An 18,852-nucleotide genomic window follows, 5' to 3' on the forward strand; every position below is an offset into this window, starting at 1 on the left:
TGCGGCCAGACCAGGCTCCAGCCGCCGATGTGTCTGTCAGCAGCCGTCTCGGCGCTGGGTGGTCCTGAAGTGGGGAAAACTCTTAGGGGGACATCTAGGGAGTTTGGGAACAGCAGGGCATCGGTACAGGACTCAGGGAGCTGCCGAAACGTGGGGGAGCATCGCGAGCTCCCCGGGACATTTGGGGGAGTGGGGAGGAAATGGGCTCGGGAAGAATGGGCTGTTGGGGCTGTGGTCTTGACTCTTGCCGTGCTGGTGCAAACCCGGGTTACCTTCACTAATCGGAGTGGTGCCCAGATGTGTGTGTGGCAAATCAGCCTGCCAGCCCGATTCTTACGGAGCAGGGCAGAAAAATACCGGACCGAGCCAGCAAACGAGCTGGCTGTCCCTGGGGTGCAGCCCCCGGCCGGGCTGCCTGTCCCCCTCAGCACCGGCTCGGGCAGCGAGAAATCGCTTTTATCCTTTTCCTTTAAACTCTGCTCGCTGGCACTGGGTCTTTCCCTTGCTGGGGGAGTGGGAAGGGCTGTGCCCTGGGAGATGCAGCGATCCGAAGAGAAGGGAGAGAGTTTGTGCGGTGCTATCGGAGGCAGCAGGCGAGGCGGTCACGTCGGGAGCAGCGGCTCGGCGGCTCCGCTCGGCCAGCCCTCGAGCCGCTGAGCGCGGCGGGGCCGAGGCGCGCTCCGCCCGCCGCCGCTCCCCGCCGGCACCGCGGGCGCCTCGGCTGCGCGCTCCGCTCCGGCCGGGCTCCGCCGCTCCCCGCGGCCGCGGCCGGGCCCGCCGCAGGGCCGCCCGGCGCCCACCCGGCCTCAGGCCGCGGCGGGGCCGCCGGCCGCCGTCATGCCAGCCGCCGCCGCTCCGCTCCCGCCGCCCGTGCTCCAACTCGGCGGCTGAGCCCTTCCGCGACACGCAGGTAAGGAGCCGCGCTCCGCTCTCGGGTGGGGGCATCCCCGCTGGCTCCCGGGCGGGTCGGCGTTCCCGGGGGATCGGGGAGCTCGTCTCCAGCGTCCCCCGGCTGCTCCAGTGGGATGGGAGCACGTCCCCGGGGAAAGGCAGCCTCGCGCCGAGCTCGAGTTGGCGCCAGAGGGGTCAGAAAATACGTTGGGGGATGTTAAAATGAAAGGCTACAACCTGGAGAAACCAGGACAAATTACCTCGTCAGAGGCTCTGGGGTGGCCAGAATGTAAGGATTTCAACCAAAGTTTTGGAGGCCAGCTATGTTGGAGCAATTGCAATGACACCTTGGACCCAGGCAGCCTTCAGGACTCCCTCCCCGGGTGGCAGCTCAGCCGCCGGCTGAAGTTTGGGGGTGGTTTTCTTCTTCTGAGAAGCCTCAGCAGCCGGCGGGAGGCACGCCACTGCCGGCCATCCGCGGGATGCAGCTGGGCAGGGAACGGTCCGGGGAGCTCGCTGGACACAGCTATTGAGGGTGCCGTGACTTGAGCCAACGACACGAGTTCCCTGAGCAGCACCATCTCCCTGTAGCCCTGAGGATGACCTCCCATTTTGTGTTTGGGGGAAAAAGCCACTCGTTCAGGAGTTTCAATGGGAAGCACTTTCCTTCTCTACCCGGTGCCTGTTTATAATTCCTTCTCCGAAGCTGCTGCGGGTTTCACAAAAGCAATGCTGCTCTCCCAAACCCATTTTACTGGGCTGCTTCCTTTGCTTCTGAAAAGGATAAATTCCCCTTTCATTTAGCTTGGACCTGCCACCAGTAAAAACCTTTTTCCCAGGAGGAAGGCAGCACTATATAAATACCAGGGGAAACCAGAGAAGTGGGGTCTGAGCCTGCCTGCCACGCGCAAGGGAAAAAATAGCTTTGGTCTCTGAGGGATAGTTGCTGGTTACTTTGTAGATTGTCATGAGAAGAAATTACCCAAGCCAAAATGCAGTGACTGCGTTTCTCTGGCAAAAGTTTCTTGTGCTATAAAAACAGCTGGCAGAGCTAAAGCTTTGGGGAGCTCAATCCACTTCACTTTGTCTCCCCGAGCCACCGTCAGAGGCAGGTAATAAACACCATTATTAAAGAATGAGTAATTTGCTGCAGCTCTAGCACGGTGAATTTGTACAGCAGATCCCTTGTTTTTGCATGGTACCCAACTCCTTCCTGCCCTCAGCCCAGCCTGCAGACATCACCATCGCCTGCAGAGAAGTGAGCAAGTACTCAGAAAAAAATTGGCCCTTAAAATCTCCCTCTATCACCTACAAGCTCCCTGAAGCCAGCCCCAAAAAGGGCCAATCCTGCCTGGCCCAGAGCTTATGGCAGAGCAGTCTGTGGGCCCCTGGCATGGGCACGTAAGGCCATTTTGGTTTTTCTGCCCTCCTCACAGCCCCTCTGCTTGTGTTGGCACATACTCACATCTTCCCAGGACCATCTTTGACTTCACCAGGTAGTCCAAAGCTCTGTCCTTTCTGTCCCCCTTTTTCTGCCTAGCTTGTGAAGTTCTGGACCTGAGCCTGTGACTGGCAGGTACCACTTGCAGGAGCTGCAACTCCATTGCTGCTTTCAGGGTGGTAATTTCAGGCAATATCTTTAGACAGAATTTCTCTATTTGTAGAGTTGGAGATGGGCAAATGAAATTATTGGCTTTTCTGAGTGAAGGGCCAAGGCAGAGCATTTGAGAGGGAAAAAAAAAATCTGTTACAGGTTTTCTTCAAATTGTCCTTCTGTGGCTGTTTCTCTGTCAAGTGAAAAAGGCAGCAAACCAAACGCTTTGCTCAGCCTGGAAGGGAAGGCTGCAATGATCCCCAGTGTTTCTTGGGTGCATCACTTAAACCAGCTTCCTTTTGGAGTAAAACACTTCAGGTATGTTTTGAAAACCAGAGCTGGTTGCAGGATTTGTCCCCAAGCTATGTGTCTGGAAGCTCAACAGCTGGTGTGAAAAATTGGCCCAAGGCACATCACAGATTCAGTGCCATGTGTGACAGCCACATTGATGCTGCTCCTGAGCTGGGCAGGGGTTTCTCTGCAAATCCTTCCTGCTCTCCATGGCTTCCATGGTGGCAGGGAAGGACAAAAGGGTCCCCACCCAGCAGGAACATGCTGGGAGGGAAACACCACGAGCAGAACGGCCTCCCTCAGCCCACGCAGGACCAACAGTGCAGCTCACCCAGGGCACAGCCGCCTCTTTCAACACACTGTGACGATGGATGGGTACAAGAAGCAAGCTGAGTCCTCTCCCAGGAGGGTGGTGTCATGGGCTGGGAAGAGAAATGGGCCAGGACGAAATGGAAAACATCCATACAGCAAATGAAGGAGCAGTCCAGAGGGCACCTCAGCGAGGTGACTTGACCAGGTCATGGAAAAGAAAATATGATATTGTTTTGTACAGCTTTGTTTCCGTACTATATGGAAGAAAATTTAGCACTATCCTCTGCATCATCCTGGAGTCTGATATTGTGGGATGGACAAGGGGATGGCTGGGGGCAGCTGCTGCCTTTCCTCTCATCGTATTCCTGACAATAGAATAAACCAGTGTGAACTGCCCCTCCTCAAACTCAGGGGGCACATCTCCACTTGAGTATTCTTTGGCAATATGGAATTTTGGAATATGGAAGAGACTCTCAACATCTGGTTTGGATTTCATTTTTTGACCCTAGTAATAATTTTAACACCTTGAAGTTTGTTTGGGCCTGCAGATATTTGCCAGCTGGGGAGACTTATTTGCTGGACAAGGAAATCATCTTACTGCTGATAATTGGAAACTTAGGGTTTTGGAAAGTAAGCTAGAAAAGTGTCATCTCCACAACTTAAGTTCATTTTTAAAGAGAAAGCAGATCATTGGCAGATGAATTAAATATATGAACTACAGAGGAGTCTTGTGAATCCCCAGGAAAATCAGGACAGAGTAAGCAAGGTGGAAATAGCCCTGAGCTGAAGGCAGGGAGACAAGGATAAAATAAACAGGGCAGTGGGGAAAGGAGGGTGCTGTGTGTGCTAGCCTTCAGGGTGCTAATGAATCATTTGAGTAGGGATATGTTCTAAAGAGAGACAAATGAGCAGTCCTTAACAGACGCTTTACATTGCCAGCTTCAATTGATAAGACAGGGATTTTCAGGGAGATGTGAGGATGGAGTTAGGTGCTGTGGCTAAGCTGCCCTATCAGCAAGCCACAGCTGTGCAGGGAAGGACATCTTTCTGTGCCCCCAACAACTGCTGCCACCTTGAGTGCTATGTCCCTGTCCCCATTTTGGTCTTGGATGGTGCAGGTTTCTCACCTGGAAGAAAGCCAGGTCCCATCTGCCTGACCACTTCTGTGCTGGTGCCAGGGTGTTGAAGGGAGACCATCCCTGGGATGCAGACCTGCACACGGTCCCAGGCTGGGCTGCAGGGCAAAGGGGAGCACGGCTGGTCCTGGAGGGGAGCATGAGGCACAGGTCTGCTCCAGCACAGGGCATTGGTGCTCTCAGAGTGGTCTCTGGGGACCATGGGGTGCAGGGTCCCATAGTAACAGCAGCCATGAATGGCCTGTGGGACCTCATGAGCAGAAGAGCCTTGAAGCAGAAATGATGGGAATGGAGAAAAGGGTATGGGTAAAAGTGCCTACTTGGAGAAGAGCATGGAGCCATTTAGGATAACCACTGTGTTCAGTTCAATACTGGGTATAAATAGTCATGGAGAAAACCTGATGTGAAATAGAGGACTGTAGTCATTAGCGGAGGAAAATCAGCCATGAGCAAATTTACAATCTGCCAGGAAGAGCTTCTGTGCCTCTTCCAGCAGCAGAGAGAATGTCTTGATAGTAAACACATCTTGAAGGACCTCTGTGAGCAGTCCAGTGGGATACTTCTTATCCCTTTGGGCACCCTGAGCAAGGAGCCTGATCTCAGGCGAGGGGTCGGGCTGCCTCTGTGCTGGAGGCATTGGAGCCCACGTGTCAGTGAGTTTGGCTCTCAGTGGCTCTGCATGCACGGATCTTTCTAAGTAGGTTTTCTACACGGAGGGCAGAATGCCAGTGCTCCTCTCTCCAGAGAGCAGTCTTAGTGTAATTCCTTAGAGTGGTCCTGAGCTGAGGAAGAGAACGTTGAAGCTCAGACCCAGTCTGAGCTCATGTTTCTCCAGGACAGTGATTTACATGCTGTAGCAGGAGGGGAATTAGTCTCCTCTGACCCTCGACTGCTATTTTTGGCTCAGATGAGAAGTGAGAGCCCAACAGCTTCCAAAACTGTCTTCACTGGCTAATGCCTCAAAGGGCTGGAGATGCTGAGTCCCAGCAGCGAGCACACCTGGGAGTCACTGCCCTGACCTCCACTGCCTCCCCCCATACAGGAAAGTGGAGAAGCCTCTGGTGAGTGCAATCCATCAGCTTTCTTTGGTGTCATGTGCCCCTTTAAAGCCTCTCACAGGGGCTTCTTTTTGAGGGTGCTGCAGGGCTGCTGTTTGTTTGGGTGCAAGCCTATCAAGAGTGCTCTGAGGCTGAGAGGACTGTCCCACTGTGGCTGCTGGAACCTTCAGAATTTGCACATCCCTGATCCTGTCCTGGTTCACTTCCCGGGCCCAGTGCTGCCAGTCAGGTCACCCACTCTGCTGTGCCTGAGCTGGGCACCCCATGGCCACTCTGCTGCCCTCCAGCTCCGGAGCAGCCGCAGGAGCAGCCCCTGACACCTCCCTGCCCGCTCTCCTCCCTGGTCCCGCGTACCCAGGACAGCCTGCAGAAACTTCCGACAGCCGCCTGTTTACTTGTTTGCGTCTCCTGCTTAAAAAAGGGCATGCCGAGAGAGTCCAAACCTGCTAATTATACACCTAGCCACCCACACCACCATGTGCTTCATTTCCATCACCAGCCATGCTTCCTTCTCCCCGCACGCCAGCTCGATGAGCCCTTCCCGCACCTCTCGTGCCGGAGGGGCACGGCGAGGGGCACCCGGGCCGGCCGGGGGAGCTCAGAGCCCGGGCCGGGGCCGTGCTCGGGCCGGGCCAGCCAGGCCGACCCCGGGGTGTGGGGCGCCGCAGCCGTCCCCAGCCTTTCGGACACACAGGCACCGCACCCCGGCTTTGCCCCGCCACGCTGAGGGTCGGGAGCGGCCGGGCCCCGCCGCCGGGGCTGTTTGGGCTGTGCGGGGCTATGCAGGGCTGTTTGGGGGATTCGGGGCTGTTTGGCTGATGCAGGGCTGTTTGGGATATGCGGGGCTCTTTGGGGATGCGGGGCTGTTGGGGATGCGGGGCTGTTTGGGATATGCGGAGCTGTTTGGGGATGCGGAGCTGTTTGGGGATGCGGGGCTGTGCGGGGATGCGGGGCTGTTGGGGATGCGGGGCTGTTGGGGATGCGGGGCTGTGCGGGGATGCGGGGCTGTTTGGGGATGCGGGGCTGTGCGGGTGGCGCGGCGGGCGCTGCGCGGCGCGCCGGGGACACCTGGTGGCCGCCTGGCGAGCGCCGGAGGGGCCGGGGCGGGGGACACGGCCGGGGCAGGGGACACGGCCGGGGCGGGGGACACGGCAGCCACGAGCGCCCTCCCGGCGCCGCACAGGCTGCGTGCAGCGCGGGCACGGCCGGGGTGAAGCCGGATGCCTGCTTGGAGGCGATGGGCGTTCCACTGCTCCCCTGTTGGTGTGATGCGCACGGACAGTGCGTCCAGATTGCTGCCACCAGAGCTGGGGACAGGCAGGGGTGGGAGCACCTGAAAGCCCCTGGAATGGTTTCTCCAAAAACTCCAAGGCTTCTCATTGCCAGCCCCAGGGATGGATTTGCTGCTCCCTACCATCGGGAGCAACCTTAGTTCTGAGCATAGCTGGGTCAGAACACTGCCGCAGAGAAACATTGTTATCAGAGACAATAAAGACCCGGTTTCCACCTGGAAATTGCCCAATTTGACTTGTGATCCTTGAAAAGCAGCCCATCGCATCCCAATTCTCAGAGCAATTTAGTCTCTGTTGGAGTCAGCAGCCCTTTGGTACTGGCTTTCCACCTGTCAGGAGATCAGAACAAGCATTTTATTCACTCCTTTCCAGCTCTATCAAACCAGCTGCATCAAAGGTGTGAATCAGATTCTCTACATCACAAATGGCTCAGCTGTCCTCCCTCTAGTCCAAGTCCAGGCTTTGTGTCACCTTCTTCCTTCCCTCCTGGTCCTCACCAACTCTTTCCTCTCCAGCAGCTTCACAGTCCTTTTTATCTCCATGTTGGTGGCCAGGGGTTCTCTGTCTGGCTCAGATGTCACTTTGCTTCCCCTGCCCCATGCTTCTTGCCCCCCATTTCCCTGCCCACTGCTCTCCCTGCTGTGCTCTTTTGTTTCTCTGGGTACCATCTCTGCCAGCCCCATTGGGGCCATCATATCTCACCACCCTTTCTCCCTGCCCCACACTGAGACCTGCCCCCCCACATCACCCTCTGAGCTCTCCAGCCCCCAGGCCACCTCACCTGCTGCTTGTGCCACAGCAGCCTTTCCCAGGACTGGTGAAGGCTTTGTTACACCCTGGGAATGAACAGCCCCTCAATCCACATGCATGTCCTGTGCCCAAGCCAGAAGCACTGGTGTCAGACAAGCACCCATGGGAGTGCTCCAGTGCTGGCTGGAGCCACACTGCTTTCTGCAGTCATGCCTGTGGGGCTGATGAAAGCACTCCCTTCTCCCCTGAGCTGTGGTTCACCCCGCAGGGCTCAGGGCTGAGACGTGCCAGGGATCCATGCTGCTGCATGGGCTCCTATGGCTCAGAGAGGGCTTGGTCCCCTCCTGCCAGACACACTGTCCACGAGCTCTCACAGCCCTTCCTTCACCCCCTTTCCAAAACGACAGCTGCCCAGGCGATGCTGTGCCTTTGCTTCTCAGCAGCTTTGGTGAGATGGTTTTCTCCTCAGCAGAGCCACAAGCTTGGATGCCCTGAGGCAGAGGTACTGTGTCCTGACTGGACCCGGCCTCTGCTTAGGAGATCCAAAGCACCTCCTGAGAGCTTCTAGGGAGGTCTGGGCTCAGGGACAAGTGCTCCACAAATCTCCTATGCTTTCCTCTTCCATGAGGAGTGGGTCCACATCTGTCCTGGGGCTATGGCAGCTGCACCTGGCCATGGTGCTGATTAACATCAGCTGGATCAGGAGCAGGCATTCACACTGTCCCCTGCCCTCAGACCAGCCAGGGCATGGCACTGCAGCAGGACACCAATGGCTGAGAGCACCGACCTCCCCTGGTGCTGTCCTGAAGGGGAAAGCCTTCAGCCAGGGTGGCTAACCTCTCACTCTGGACTCTGGGGACATGCACCACGGCCACAACCTGCTAATGAGCCTGGGAAGCCAGGCAGAGTGTTTGCTTGACAGGGCAATTAAATGATGATTGATTCCTGGAACAGCTACTTAATTCATCATTAGCTGGCTTATCATAGCCGGCATCTGTACCAAGGGTCCCTCTGAGAGCTGCCTCAGGGGATGTGGTGTGGAGGTGAGATCTGTGAAATACAAAGCTAAATTTGCTACCTCTTTATTTTCACGCCTTATTTTGGCTCCTTTTACCCAGTACTCGCCTTAGGAAGCTGAGAGTACACAACACAGCTGTGCATTTCCCACTCTGCTGGGGACTGCTGCAGCCAGGCTGGGGCGTGTGGGGGCCAGCTCAGCCAGCTGCTTACAGGAGCAGCCGTGCACGGGGGGAGGCAGCTCGGTAGGGAGCCAGCAGCTGTCAGGCAGCAGCAGAGCTGCAGCCATGGTTCGGCTCAACTAGGGCACTGCAGTCTGCCTCCTCACAGGTGTGCCCGAGTTGTGTGTGTATGCTTGTATGTGTGCATCCCCCTGTGCACCCAGCAGCACATCTGTGTGTGTGTGCATCCCCCTGTGCACCCAGCAGCACATCTGTGTGTGTGCATCCTCCCCCCGTGCACCCAGCAGCACATCTGTGTGTGTGTGTGAATCCTCCCCCTGTGCACCCAGCAGCACATCTGTGTGTGCATCCTCCCCCTGTGCACCCAGCAGCACATCTGTGTGTGTGCATCCCTCTGTGCACCCAGCAGCACATCTGTGTGTGTGTGCATCCTCCCCCCGTGCACCCAGCAGCACATCTGTGTGTGTGCATCCCCCTGTGCACCCAGCAGCACATCTGTGTGTGTGCATCCCCCTGTGCACCCAGCAGCACATCTGTGTGTGTGCATCCTCCCCCCGTGCACCCAGCAGCACATCTGTGTGTGTGCATCCTCCCCCTGTGCACCCAGCAGCACATCTGTGTGTGCATCCTCCCCCTGTGCACCCAGCAGCACATCTGTGTGTGTGTGCATCCCCCTGTGCACCCAGCAGCACATCTGTGTGTGTGTGCATCCTCCTCATGCACCCAGCAGCACATCTGTGTGTGTGTGCATCCTCCTCATGCACCCAGCAGCACATCTGTGTGTGTGCATCCCCCTGTGCACCCAGCAGCACATCTGTGTGTGTGCATCCTCCTCATGCACCCAGCAGCACATCTGTGTGTGTGCATCCTCCTCATGCACCCAGCAGCACATCTGTGTGTGTGTGTGCATCCCCCTGTGCACCCAGCAGCACATCTGTGTGTGTGTGCATCCTCCCTCTGTGCACCCAGCAGCACATCTGTGTGTGTGCATCCCTCTGTGCACCCAGCAGCACATCTGTGTGTGTGCATCCCCCCGTGCACCCAGCAGCACATCTGTGTGTGTGTGCATCCTCCCTCTGTGCACCCAGCAGCACATCTGTGTGTGTGCATCCTCCTCATGCACCCAGCAGCACATCTGTGTGTGTGTGCATCCTCCCTGTGCACCCAGCAGCACATCTGTGTGTGTGTGCATCCTCCCCCTGTGCACCCAGCAGCACATCTGTGTGTGTGTGTGCATCCTCCCCCTGTGCACCCAGCAGCACATCTGTGTGTGTGTGCATCCTCCCCCTGTGCACCCAGCAGCACATCTGTGTGTGTGTGCATCCTCCCTCTGTGCACCCAGCAGCACATCTGTGTGTGTGCATCCTCCCTGTGCACCCAGCAGCACATCTGTGTGTGTGCATCCTCCCTGTGCACCCAGCAGCACATCTGTGTGTGTGCATCCCCTGTGCTCCCAGCAGCACATCTGTGTGTGTGTGTGCATCCCCTGTGCACCCAGCAGCACATCTGTGTGTGTGTGTGCATCCTCCTCATGCACCCAGCAGCACATCTGTGTGTGTGTGTGCATCCCCCTGTGCACCCAGCAGCACATCTGTGTGTGTGTGTGCATCCTCCCCCTGTGCACCCAGCAGCATCTCACCACAGTTACCTGCTGCCAGTACTGCCCAGACTAGCCCCATGGGGCTGATGGATGTGCATGCTATCCAGTCTTGCTGGTAATCAAGACAGAGAATGGCCACTCTTTGACAATTTTGTCTTTTACTGCTTTCTTGCTTTCATCTTCTGACTTCTCTTTCCCCAAGCTTGGTTATTAACAGGCTTTCTTTATCACCAGGCCTATTTTATTACTAGGCTTCCCTTTTTAAGTCCCTGCGTGATTCAGATTTTAAGTCCTGTAGGACTCAGATAACCCAAATGGGGTCTGGGGACAACTGTGGGGCTGGTCTGACTCTGTCCTTCCCTGCACATGTGCATGCAGGGCTGGTCCTCACCCTCTCTGCCATTCCCCCTCTAATGTCATTCCCTCTCTAGGGGCTTGATGGCCCTTGTCTACACCTGCAAACCCAGGTACACGGCCTCTGTGTGATGTGCTGATCTTGGTGACTGAGGAGTGGGAAGCATGTCTAATCCCTCTGGTACTGGAACCCTTTCACATCTTCACCCTTTCTGGAGAGGAAGGTTTCAGCCTGGCTGCTTTCCAGCAGGGCTGAGCACGCTGCTGCAAGCATGTTGTCACACTGGCCCTCACTGTCCCCTCCCCACTGCTGACAAATGCCAGGACTGGGCACGAAGGCTGCAGAGGGTGGCTCCTTTGTTTATTCTTCAGAAGCACTGTGAGATTTTCGTCAGCACTTTTCCCCTTGTCCCTGCAGTCTCCCAGGGAGAGCATGAGCCCCAGCTCCCAAGAGTGGAAGGCAGCAAGGAAAAGAGACTTAAGTACAGGTAAATATTTTTTAATTCCAGAGTGTACAGGACTAGTACAGGCTAAATCCTTCTAGCTGTAGCCCTGCCCTGTCCATGCTTTGTGCAGCAGCTCCGAGATCCTGGCTCTGCTCTAAGGACAGCTCCAGGACAGTTTAAGGGTTCAGAAAGGTTTGAGTTCACCCCCCTTCCCTGGGATGAATCCTCAGCCCTGCCCAGCCCATATTCACAGACTTCCTCATACTTCAGGAGTTTTTTCCTGTGATTTCTTTTGATACCCACACTGTTACTTTTCCAAGGTATGTTCATCCTAGGATGTTTGCTGCTTGCAAGCCCTCACTGCCTCTTCCCCACAGCCCAGATCAGTGAGACATCTCCCACCAGCCCTTCTAGCATCCTTTGGGACTCAACAGAGTCCATGTCCAGCAGCAGTCCAGCTGCATAGAGGCACTCTTGCCACACTGCCTCCCTGGCACCTCCCAAACTGCCTGTTAAGTTTCCAGTCCCTCCCAGCTCCTTTCCCTTCTTTCCCCCTCCCACTCTCTGTTTCCCAGCGCTTGCTGCTGTGAACTTACGTCTTTTCTGTGCAGCTCTGCTCCTTCTCCAGCCTGTTGCTGAGGTCCCAAAGTGAGAAGCACAGCAACTTCCACAGGCAGCACCTGCTGCCAGTGGCCAGCAGCCTGCCCGTGGTCTGCCTGCTGGTGTTTCTCAACACATTTGGAACTGACTCCCTTCAGCAGTTCTCAGCAAGATCCCATTCCTTCCTACCCTAGCTTGCTGCCAGAAGCATTCCTTGAAATAAGGCGTGGATGCTGTACTAGAACTGTCAATTTTCTCTCTCTAGCTCCTGCTTTGGCCGCTGCTCTCAAATGACACTTGGTGACTGGTCTCGCCTTATGGTTTTGTTAAAAAATAGGTTATTTTGTTAGAAATCTAATTTGCATGTTAAGGTAAGCAAAGAAGAGGATTGTGGTTTCCTTGCCTGAAAACTGGGATGTAGCTTTGAGCTTCTCTGTGTCTGTGCAGAAAATAAAACCATCTTTGCTACAAATATGCATCTCCCTTAAATATTTTGAAAATACATAATGGCCATCTGCTGCATGAGCCACTACCAGCTTTATAAGTAAGGTGGGAGACTGTGGAAGACAGGGAATGGTTTTGGAAAGGGAGAAGTGAAGGGAATTCACCAAAATGCAGTGTTTTAGCAGCATGAGAGGGCTTTTGAACAGTTCCATTTTCCTGAGCAGGTTTCCAAAATGCGATGACCACTGCCCAAACAAAGCAAATGGACAGGCCCATTAAAACCATGCACGGCTCTCCATCTGCATGATGTGGTGGAGTTTGGCCAAGGAAACAGGACCACTTGGGCTTTTCAGTTTCTAAAGTCTTCAGTTTGTCTATTTATATTTCCTTCTTAAGATTTAAAGCCAAGGTGATGTGCTGTCTATCAGAAAACTTAGTGCACCTCAGGGATTGTCACAGCAGGAGGAAGTGTAACCCTGCTGCACAGCATCCTGCAGAGGAGTCAGTGATCCAGGTCTCTAAGGAGACCAAGAACATTTGAGGTTGCAAGGCAATCAGGTGGCATGGTCTGGGAGCTGGGAAAATGCTAAAGAGACTGTAAAACCTGGGGCTCAGGTAGTGAAGAGGGCAAAGTAATTGTTTCTCTCTCCTGAGAATGCTGGTATTTCACTGTACTTTTTCTTTGTTCCAGGGTGGGTTGGGAAGCCAAAATAGTAAATGCTCCTCTGAAGGAAGGGGGCGGGGGGGGAAATATTTAATGTGAAAAATTTTCATGGAAAAAAAAATAAGAGCAGTACAAGCCTTCAGCTTCTACCTTCACTCTGAAATGGAGGAAGGGAGAGGGAGGTGAATTTCCCTGAGGAAGAAACCCGTGTTGACATTTGCAGCTGAGGATCTCCTCTGGACTCAGCATTTTCTGGAGCTGGTGGCCCAGAGCCAAGGCTGTCTGGCTGCCGCTGAACCCAGGGGTGGAGCTGGTTCAAACAGCACTTTGGTGTGATGGATCATTTACTTAATACTTCATCATTTCAAAGTGGACCAAACCCCATGGAGCCTTCCCTTTATCTCCACATCTTTCTGTTCCTCCTCACAGCTTGCTGAGCATCCAACACTCCCACCCCAGCCTAAACACCACCTCCGTGTCCTCACAGCAGCCCCCTGGCTTCCCTTGGTGGCTCACTGCACTTGCCTCAGCCCCAGTTCAGGCTTGGATGAGTCCTAGAGAATTTCCTATGCACCTGAAAGCCAGCTAGGTCTATGTGTAATGTCCAATGGTCTATAATTCACCATGCAGCCCTCTACTTTGGGAAGTCAGGGAGGCTCCTTGAGTGATTGTCAGTCTCTTATCTACTTCTGTGCTGTCAGTCTTTGTCACAGCACACATTATGAACCAGCAGAAAAGATGCAGAAGGTCCTTTCCTGCCAGGCTGCACATGGCCAACTTAAGATGCATTATAGATACAGCAAGTCCTCATGTTAATCCAGTCTGAATCAGATAACCTTACTGCAGGGTTGCATTCTTATCTTGCTGCCACCTGGGGAGATAACATTCAAGCTGTGCAGAGGTGGGGAGGGGTCTTGTTTTCTCCAGTACTGCCAAAATTTCTGTTCCCACTAGCCTCTTGACATTGGCTGTGCTTTTCTGCTCCCTTGCCTGCTGAGCTGACAGCCTACTCCCTCCCACCCCTCTGCTCCTGCAGGATTTCCCCACCACCCCCACGGGCAGCATGGAAAGCGTGCGCGAGCTCCAGAACCCGCTCTTGGCCAAATCCAATGGGCACCTTCGCAGCAGCTATTCTTACCACCAGCACCACAGCCAGGACTACCCCAGCCACCGCTGCCAAGGGAAACTGTATTCCTACATATTCCAAAACACTGGTGGTGCCAGGACTCACCAGCTGCTGGATGCCAGTTCCCTGCAGCTGGCTGTCGAAGCTTTGTATGGCCCCAGTTTCATCCTTGTGAAGGATGAGACTGCTCTCAAGGCCAAGGACAGCAAGATGGAAAGCTGCGAGACCACTTTCACAGAAAGCAAAGAGTCTTCATCTGAAGCTCCTGAAGGGCAAGAGGCACAAGGGTCCTGCCTGGTAGAGAGTGACATCCGTATCCAAACTGTTTCCTATGAGGTGGAGGAAGAGGAGCTCCAGGAGTATGAGGTGAGCTTGGACAGGTAGGATAGCACTAAACTCCTGTGGTCATTCTTTCTGGACATTGGCTCAAATTCTTGATTATTTATTCTCCCTTCTTTACCCAGAACTCCCTCCCAAATCCTACCATCTCCTGCCTCACCAGCCTCCCTGTGCACCCAGTATTTCTTCTTTCTCCTTATAATTTCTGCTCTTTTTTCCTCACTGCTGACCTCAGAAGGAAGTCAGCTTCCCTAAGAGAAGCCTGGCTGCCTGCTGCTGGGAGCAAAAGGGAGGTGGGTCTCTGCAGGACCCTTGGGAAATGGGAATGCTTTGAGAAGGGCAGCCTGTCGCTGCTGTGGCACTCGAACTAAAGAGAAACAGCAGTTCTTGCATAACAGCAAAATTCACATGCGTGATGGCAGCAGCTGAGGGAAAGCTTTATATATATAAAAAGACAGGATGAATCCTGCACAGGAAGAATGAGAGCTGACAAAGCAGCCTCATTGCTGTACTCTGCTGTGCTTGAACAATAATGCCAAGACTGGGAAACATCATCCAGAATCTTGAGAGGTGGGAGAGGGTCCCAGAGCTCACTGGAGCTGATGCCTGATGACCCAGCACAGCTCTGCTTCTTTTGGTGTGGGTGACGTAGCCTGCTCAGATGGCAGCAGGGATGTCCCCACTTCTGTGTCCCTTCCCCACCAAGACATATCACTGCAGGGTGGTCTGTGGCTGGCCCAGCCGTGCCCAAAGGCAAGAGGGCTCACCACAGCCCCCGAGCAGTGACTCACTAAGGGTTCAGGGCATGCTGCCCCTGCAATGGAGGCTCCACTTCAAATGCTTTCCCTCACTTCCTAAATTAGTTTAGCAAGATATTGATCTCCTAGACTCTAATGGGGATAAGTCACTCGTTTAAGTTTGTTTAAGCTGACAAACAGTCAGTTCTGCCAAAGCTGAAGATATTTCAGTTTAAGACTCTCTCTAGTGCAGGGAAATCCCAGACCCCCAGCATTTGCTCTGGCAGAGAGCCGAGAATCCAATTTGCTGAGCTACGTTGCTCCTCACCAAGCCATGCTGAAGAGTCTAAAATATTTCTGAAATTTACTTCTTGAATTTGCCAGTGGGAATTGTATGAGAACATGTGACGGGATCAGGAGGGAGTGGGAGCTGGGAGGCGAGGTGCTGAGATGCAGCCTGCAGAGTGGCACGGGGAGGTGGGCATGTGCTGAATCCATCTGGTTTTGCAGAGCGACTCCTCCAGCGACAGCGAAAGCGAGGATCATTTCCTGATGCTTCCCCCCCGGGACCACTTGGGCTTGGCCCTTTTCTCCATGCTGTGCTGCTTCTGGCCCCTGGGGATTGCTGCCTTCTACTTCTCCCAAGGGGTAAGGAGTCCCTTTGCTTGCCTGCATGTGCCAAGTGCTACAGCAAGGGCCCTGAAAGCCTCAGCGGCCCATGGAGGTGACCAGCACCTTTCTGAATCTAAGGTTCATCTCTGTGCATGGCCATAACTCTGAGGGCTGAGACAAAGGGTGCTCCTGGATGTCTCCACAATTGTTATGGGGTTGGCACCCCTCCAGTTCTGGTGTGGGTTACTGGAGGTCAGGCTTTTCCTTTGGGTTTTCTGGCTGTTATTTAGGGAACTGGGGCTCCTCTTGGCCTTGCCCACCTTCTCACCCTCCAGCCAGGTTCAGGAAAATGGCATTTTCCCACCTGTCTTTCCATTCTCCATTAATGTGAAGGCTCTACACCGTGACCCAGACTGTGGCAGCTCATGCCACAGGAGCCAGGCTGCTCTGGAGGCTGGAGGCAGAGGGGAGCTTGGTGTCCATATCACACTACAGCTCCTCTCTTGCACTTGTTTCTGATGCACACTGACCTGTGCTGACCTGTGGGAGCCAGTGCCAGGCTGGCAGAGGCTGGAGAGGCAATGGCCCTCAGGCTGCAGCACCTCACAGGGCTGCTGCATCCCTGAGGACTTAGCCTGGAGCCTGGGCTCACTTACATTGCTGTTGACCCAGAATAATTCATGCAGAGCCAGAGGATTTACTCCACATTTGCACAGATGCTGCTGTACCAAGAATAGATGGGAGGAGGCATTAAGAAGTTAAATCAAGAGGATAGGAACAGAAGTGGAAAAATATATTACATGAGTTCCTGGCACAGAGCTGGTGAGAGACAGGGGAAGCATTAATTGATTAGGAACCCAAAGAGCAGTTGATTTCACATTTTTCCATGTAATGCAAGATAGCACAGTGCACTCTGCACATGGTGATGCAGGTGGGGCATTTTATATCTAGCTCCATTTTCTATAACTACCCCCTTTGTTCACTCACTGAGGCAAGGACCATATCTGTTTTGGTGTCTTTGCACATTGAGTGCATTGATGCCCACCTGGCAACTTGAACTCAAGTAGTAGGTAACAAGAGCATATTGGAATATGCCCTGAGCACTCAGAGAAGCTGGAAGTCACCATCCTTTCCCAGAGAGATAAGGATGTGTCTCCACTGCTGGTTTTATCAGCCCTTCAACAGCAAATGGGCTTCAGCTGAAAACCCCATGCAGGAAAAATCAGGTGGCAGCACAGCTGGACCAACAGACGATGCCATCAAGAGTCAGCTCCCTGAGCCTAGGCAGTTCTCGTTACATCTCTGTATAGGCTGGTCAGTAGCACACAGCCATCACCCCATGCTCTGAGGTCTTACAAGAGTCCAGCCACCCACTCACAGCTCTGGCTGTGTACCCAGATGGGTGCTTTCAGACAAGTAGCTGAAGCCCATGCTTCCCCTGGAGGCAAAATCCACAGGGAAGTGTGTGCAGGTGGCACAGCTGCTCTGAGCCCTCCCAGACTGACAGACACCTTGCTGGCTGTTCCCAGCCTCCGTGGGGTGCAGTGGCCAGACAAGAAACACTGACTCAGTAATGAAACAACTGCATGCTGGTTAAAGGCCAGGTTGGTACAGCTGTGAGCAACAAGCATTTCTTCTCCTTCCAGACCAGCAAGGCTGTCTCCAAAGGAGATTTTCACCTGGCCAGTTCAGCTTCCCGCCGAGCTCTCTTCCTCGCCGCGCTCTCCATAACCATTGGCACAGGAGTGTACATCGGCGTGGTGGTAGCACTGATTGCTTATCTCTCGAAAGGCGGCCACGTGTAGCTGCCACCTGCATGTCACTGCCATCCCTGGCTGCTGACCCTTCTGGGACTGAGCTTTCCTGCGGAGCACAGAGCACCAGTGCCTGCGAGGGCTGCTTGCACTGCAGGGCCCCAGCGTGGATGTCCTGTGCAGGTTTCTTCCTCTTTCACACAAACAGTAGACCCCTGTTCTCCCTGAAGCTGTGCTGTGTGACCATCTATCAACAGGGAATTGAGCACCAGCCTGGCTGCTGGGACAAGGAGGAGCACATTTGCCTGGTGGAAGATGTGCAGGAGAGAAACCACACGCTGCTGCTGGGCTGGTGCAGCCACCCCAGTCTGGGCTACGGCTTCCCTTCTCAGCCCCGCAGCTGGGAGATCCATCACTTGCCCAGGCTTGGCCCATGGAGGGTGCACACAGGAAGAAGAGGGGGTATGGTGCCAGGGAATGACTTCTGCTTCTTCTGGGAGGCCAGAGTCCTGGTGGGGTCTCCAGACAACATTGTGATGGGGACAACATTGTCACTTCAGTGCCGTGGGGTGGCCTGACCCCTCAGCTGCAGTGAAGTAGGAGGACAGAGCACGGACAAGACCAACAGACATGCTCTCTGCATCCCTCTGCAGACAGACCCCTGATTCACAGGAGAGCATCCCAGTTCCTGGTCTATCCCAAATCAGAAACAAGGAGGAAGGCAGGCTGGTGGTTGAACACCATCTCTCCCTTTGTTGGCACAAGCTGGCAGAGACAGCAAGGTTTTCTCTGTGTTAATAGTGACTGCCATGATGACCCCAAGTCAGGGCCCACATAAGGTTGCTGTCCCAGAGTGCTGGGCCCTTTAAAAGTTTTGTAATGGAAATCTCTACCTAAGAAGTGTCCTGGGAGGGGTGCTGGCCTTGAAGGGTTCCACTCCTTGTGCTAGGTCAGGGCCCTGCACACAAAGAGGAATGAAAGAAAAGGCTGACAAAGCCTGAGGAATCTGGGGTGGGAGTTCTGCTTGTGAGGGGACGAGATCCAGAGAAGGAAGAGATGTGGAAGGAGCCTGAGACACAGGGTGACCTCAACACACTCCTTCCCATGCCTTGGAGAGAGGTACCTCCATCCATCCAAAAGCCTCTGGTAACAAGGAAATACCAAGCACCCTCACCCCCCACCCCGCCCCATACATCTTACTTTTGCTTATTTGTATATTGTCAGCAACACATCAAATGCTTCAGAAGTGGGCATGAAGGCAATGGTTGCCCCAGAGGGCTGGCATTAAGAAGCCATGCTCGCCTCCCACTCTCCAGCATCTGCCTTTGACCATCCCTCCTCTCTCTGGCTCTCCTGTTGCCTCTTGTCCCCATGTGCAGGAGACTGCAGGCAGACTCTGGGCATCCCTCACCCCCTTCCCAGAGTTTCTGGGCAGGCTGCAGCCAGCTTTGCAAGAGAGGCAGCATGTTCCTCCAGCTGGGTGCCATTCAAATGTACATTTCATCCTAAAGAAGCATGTTAATGTCTGCGATTGCCATTGTACTTGAGCCATAAAAGAGAGAAGTGCATCAGAGACCTGTACAGAAGCTGGTCTGAAAGTTCCCATTATGTTTTTTAACATGGAAGAACTAATAAAAAAAGCAGGAGAAAATA

At 54.3% G+C, this 18,852-nt stretch overlaps 1 protein-coding gene across 3 annotated transcripts; it reads left to right on the plus strand.

Moving 5' to 3' along the window:
• Nucleotides 1-254: 254 nt before the first annotated feature.
• Nucleotides 255-18,852, plus strand: SYNDIG1L (synapse differentiation inducing 1 like). Of its 3 annotated transcripts, none has more exons than XM_064423865.1 (5): nt 795-910; nt 11,789-11,894; nt 13,668-14,123; nt 15,344-15,481; nt 17,092-18,852. In XM_064423865.1, exons 3-5 carry the CDS (start codon nt 13,695-13,697, stop codon nt 17,248-17,250), a joined length of 726 nt encoding a protein of 241 aa, XP_064279935.1. In that variant the 5' UTR covers nt 795-910; nt 11,789-11,894; nt 13,668-13,694; the 3' UTR covers nt 17,251-18,852. The 3 variants fall into 3 exon arrangements, with proteins under 3 accessions (XP_064279933.1, XP_064279935.1, XP_064279934.1); XM_064423864.1 differs by lacking the exon at nt 795-910 and adding an exon at nt 10,896-10,965; XM_064423863.1 differs by lacking the exon at nt 11,789-11,894 and having other exon boundaries at nt 255-910.

This window comes from Passer domesticus, chromosome 6 (genome assembly GCF_036417665.1).
Source record: "Passer domesticus isolate bPasDom1 chromosome 6, bPasDom1.hap1, whole genome shotgun sequence".
In the NCBI taxonomy this organism is placed as follows: Eukaryota; Metazoa; Chordata; class Aves; order Passeriformes; family Passeridae; genus Passer; species Passer domesticus.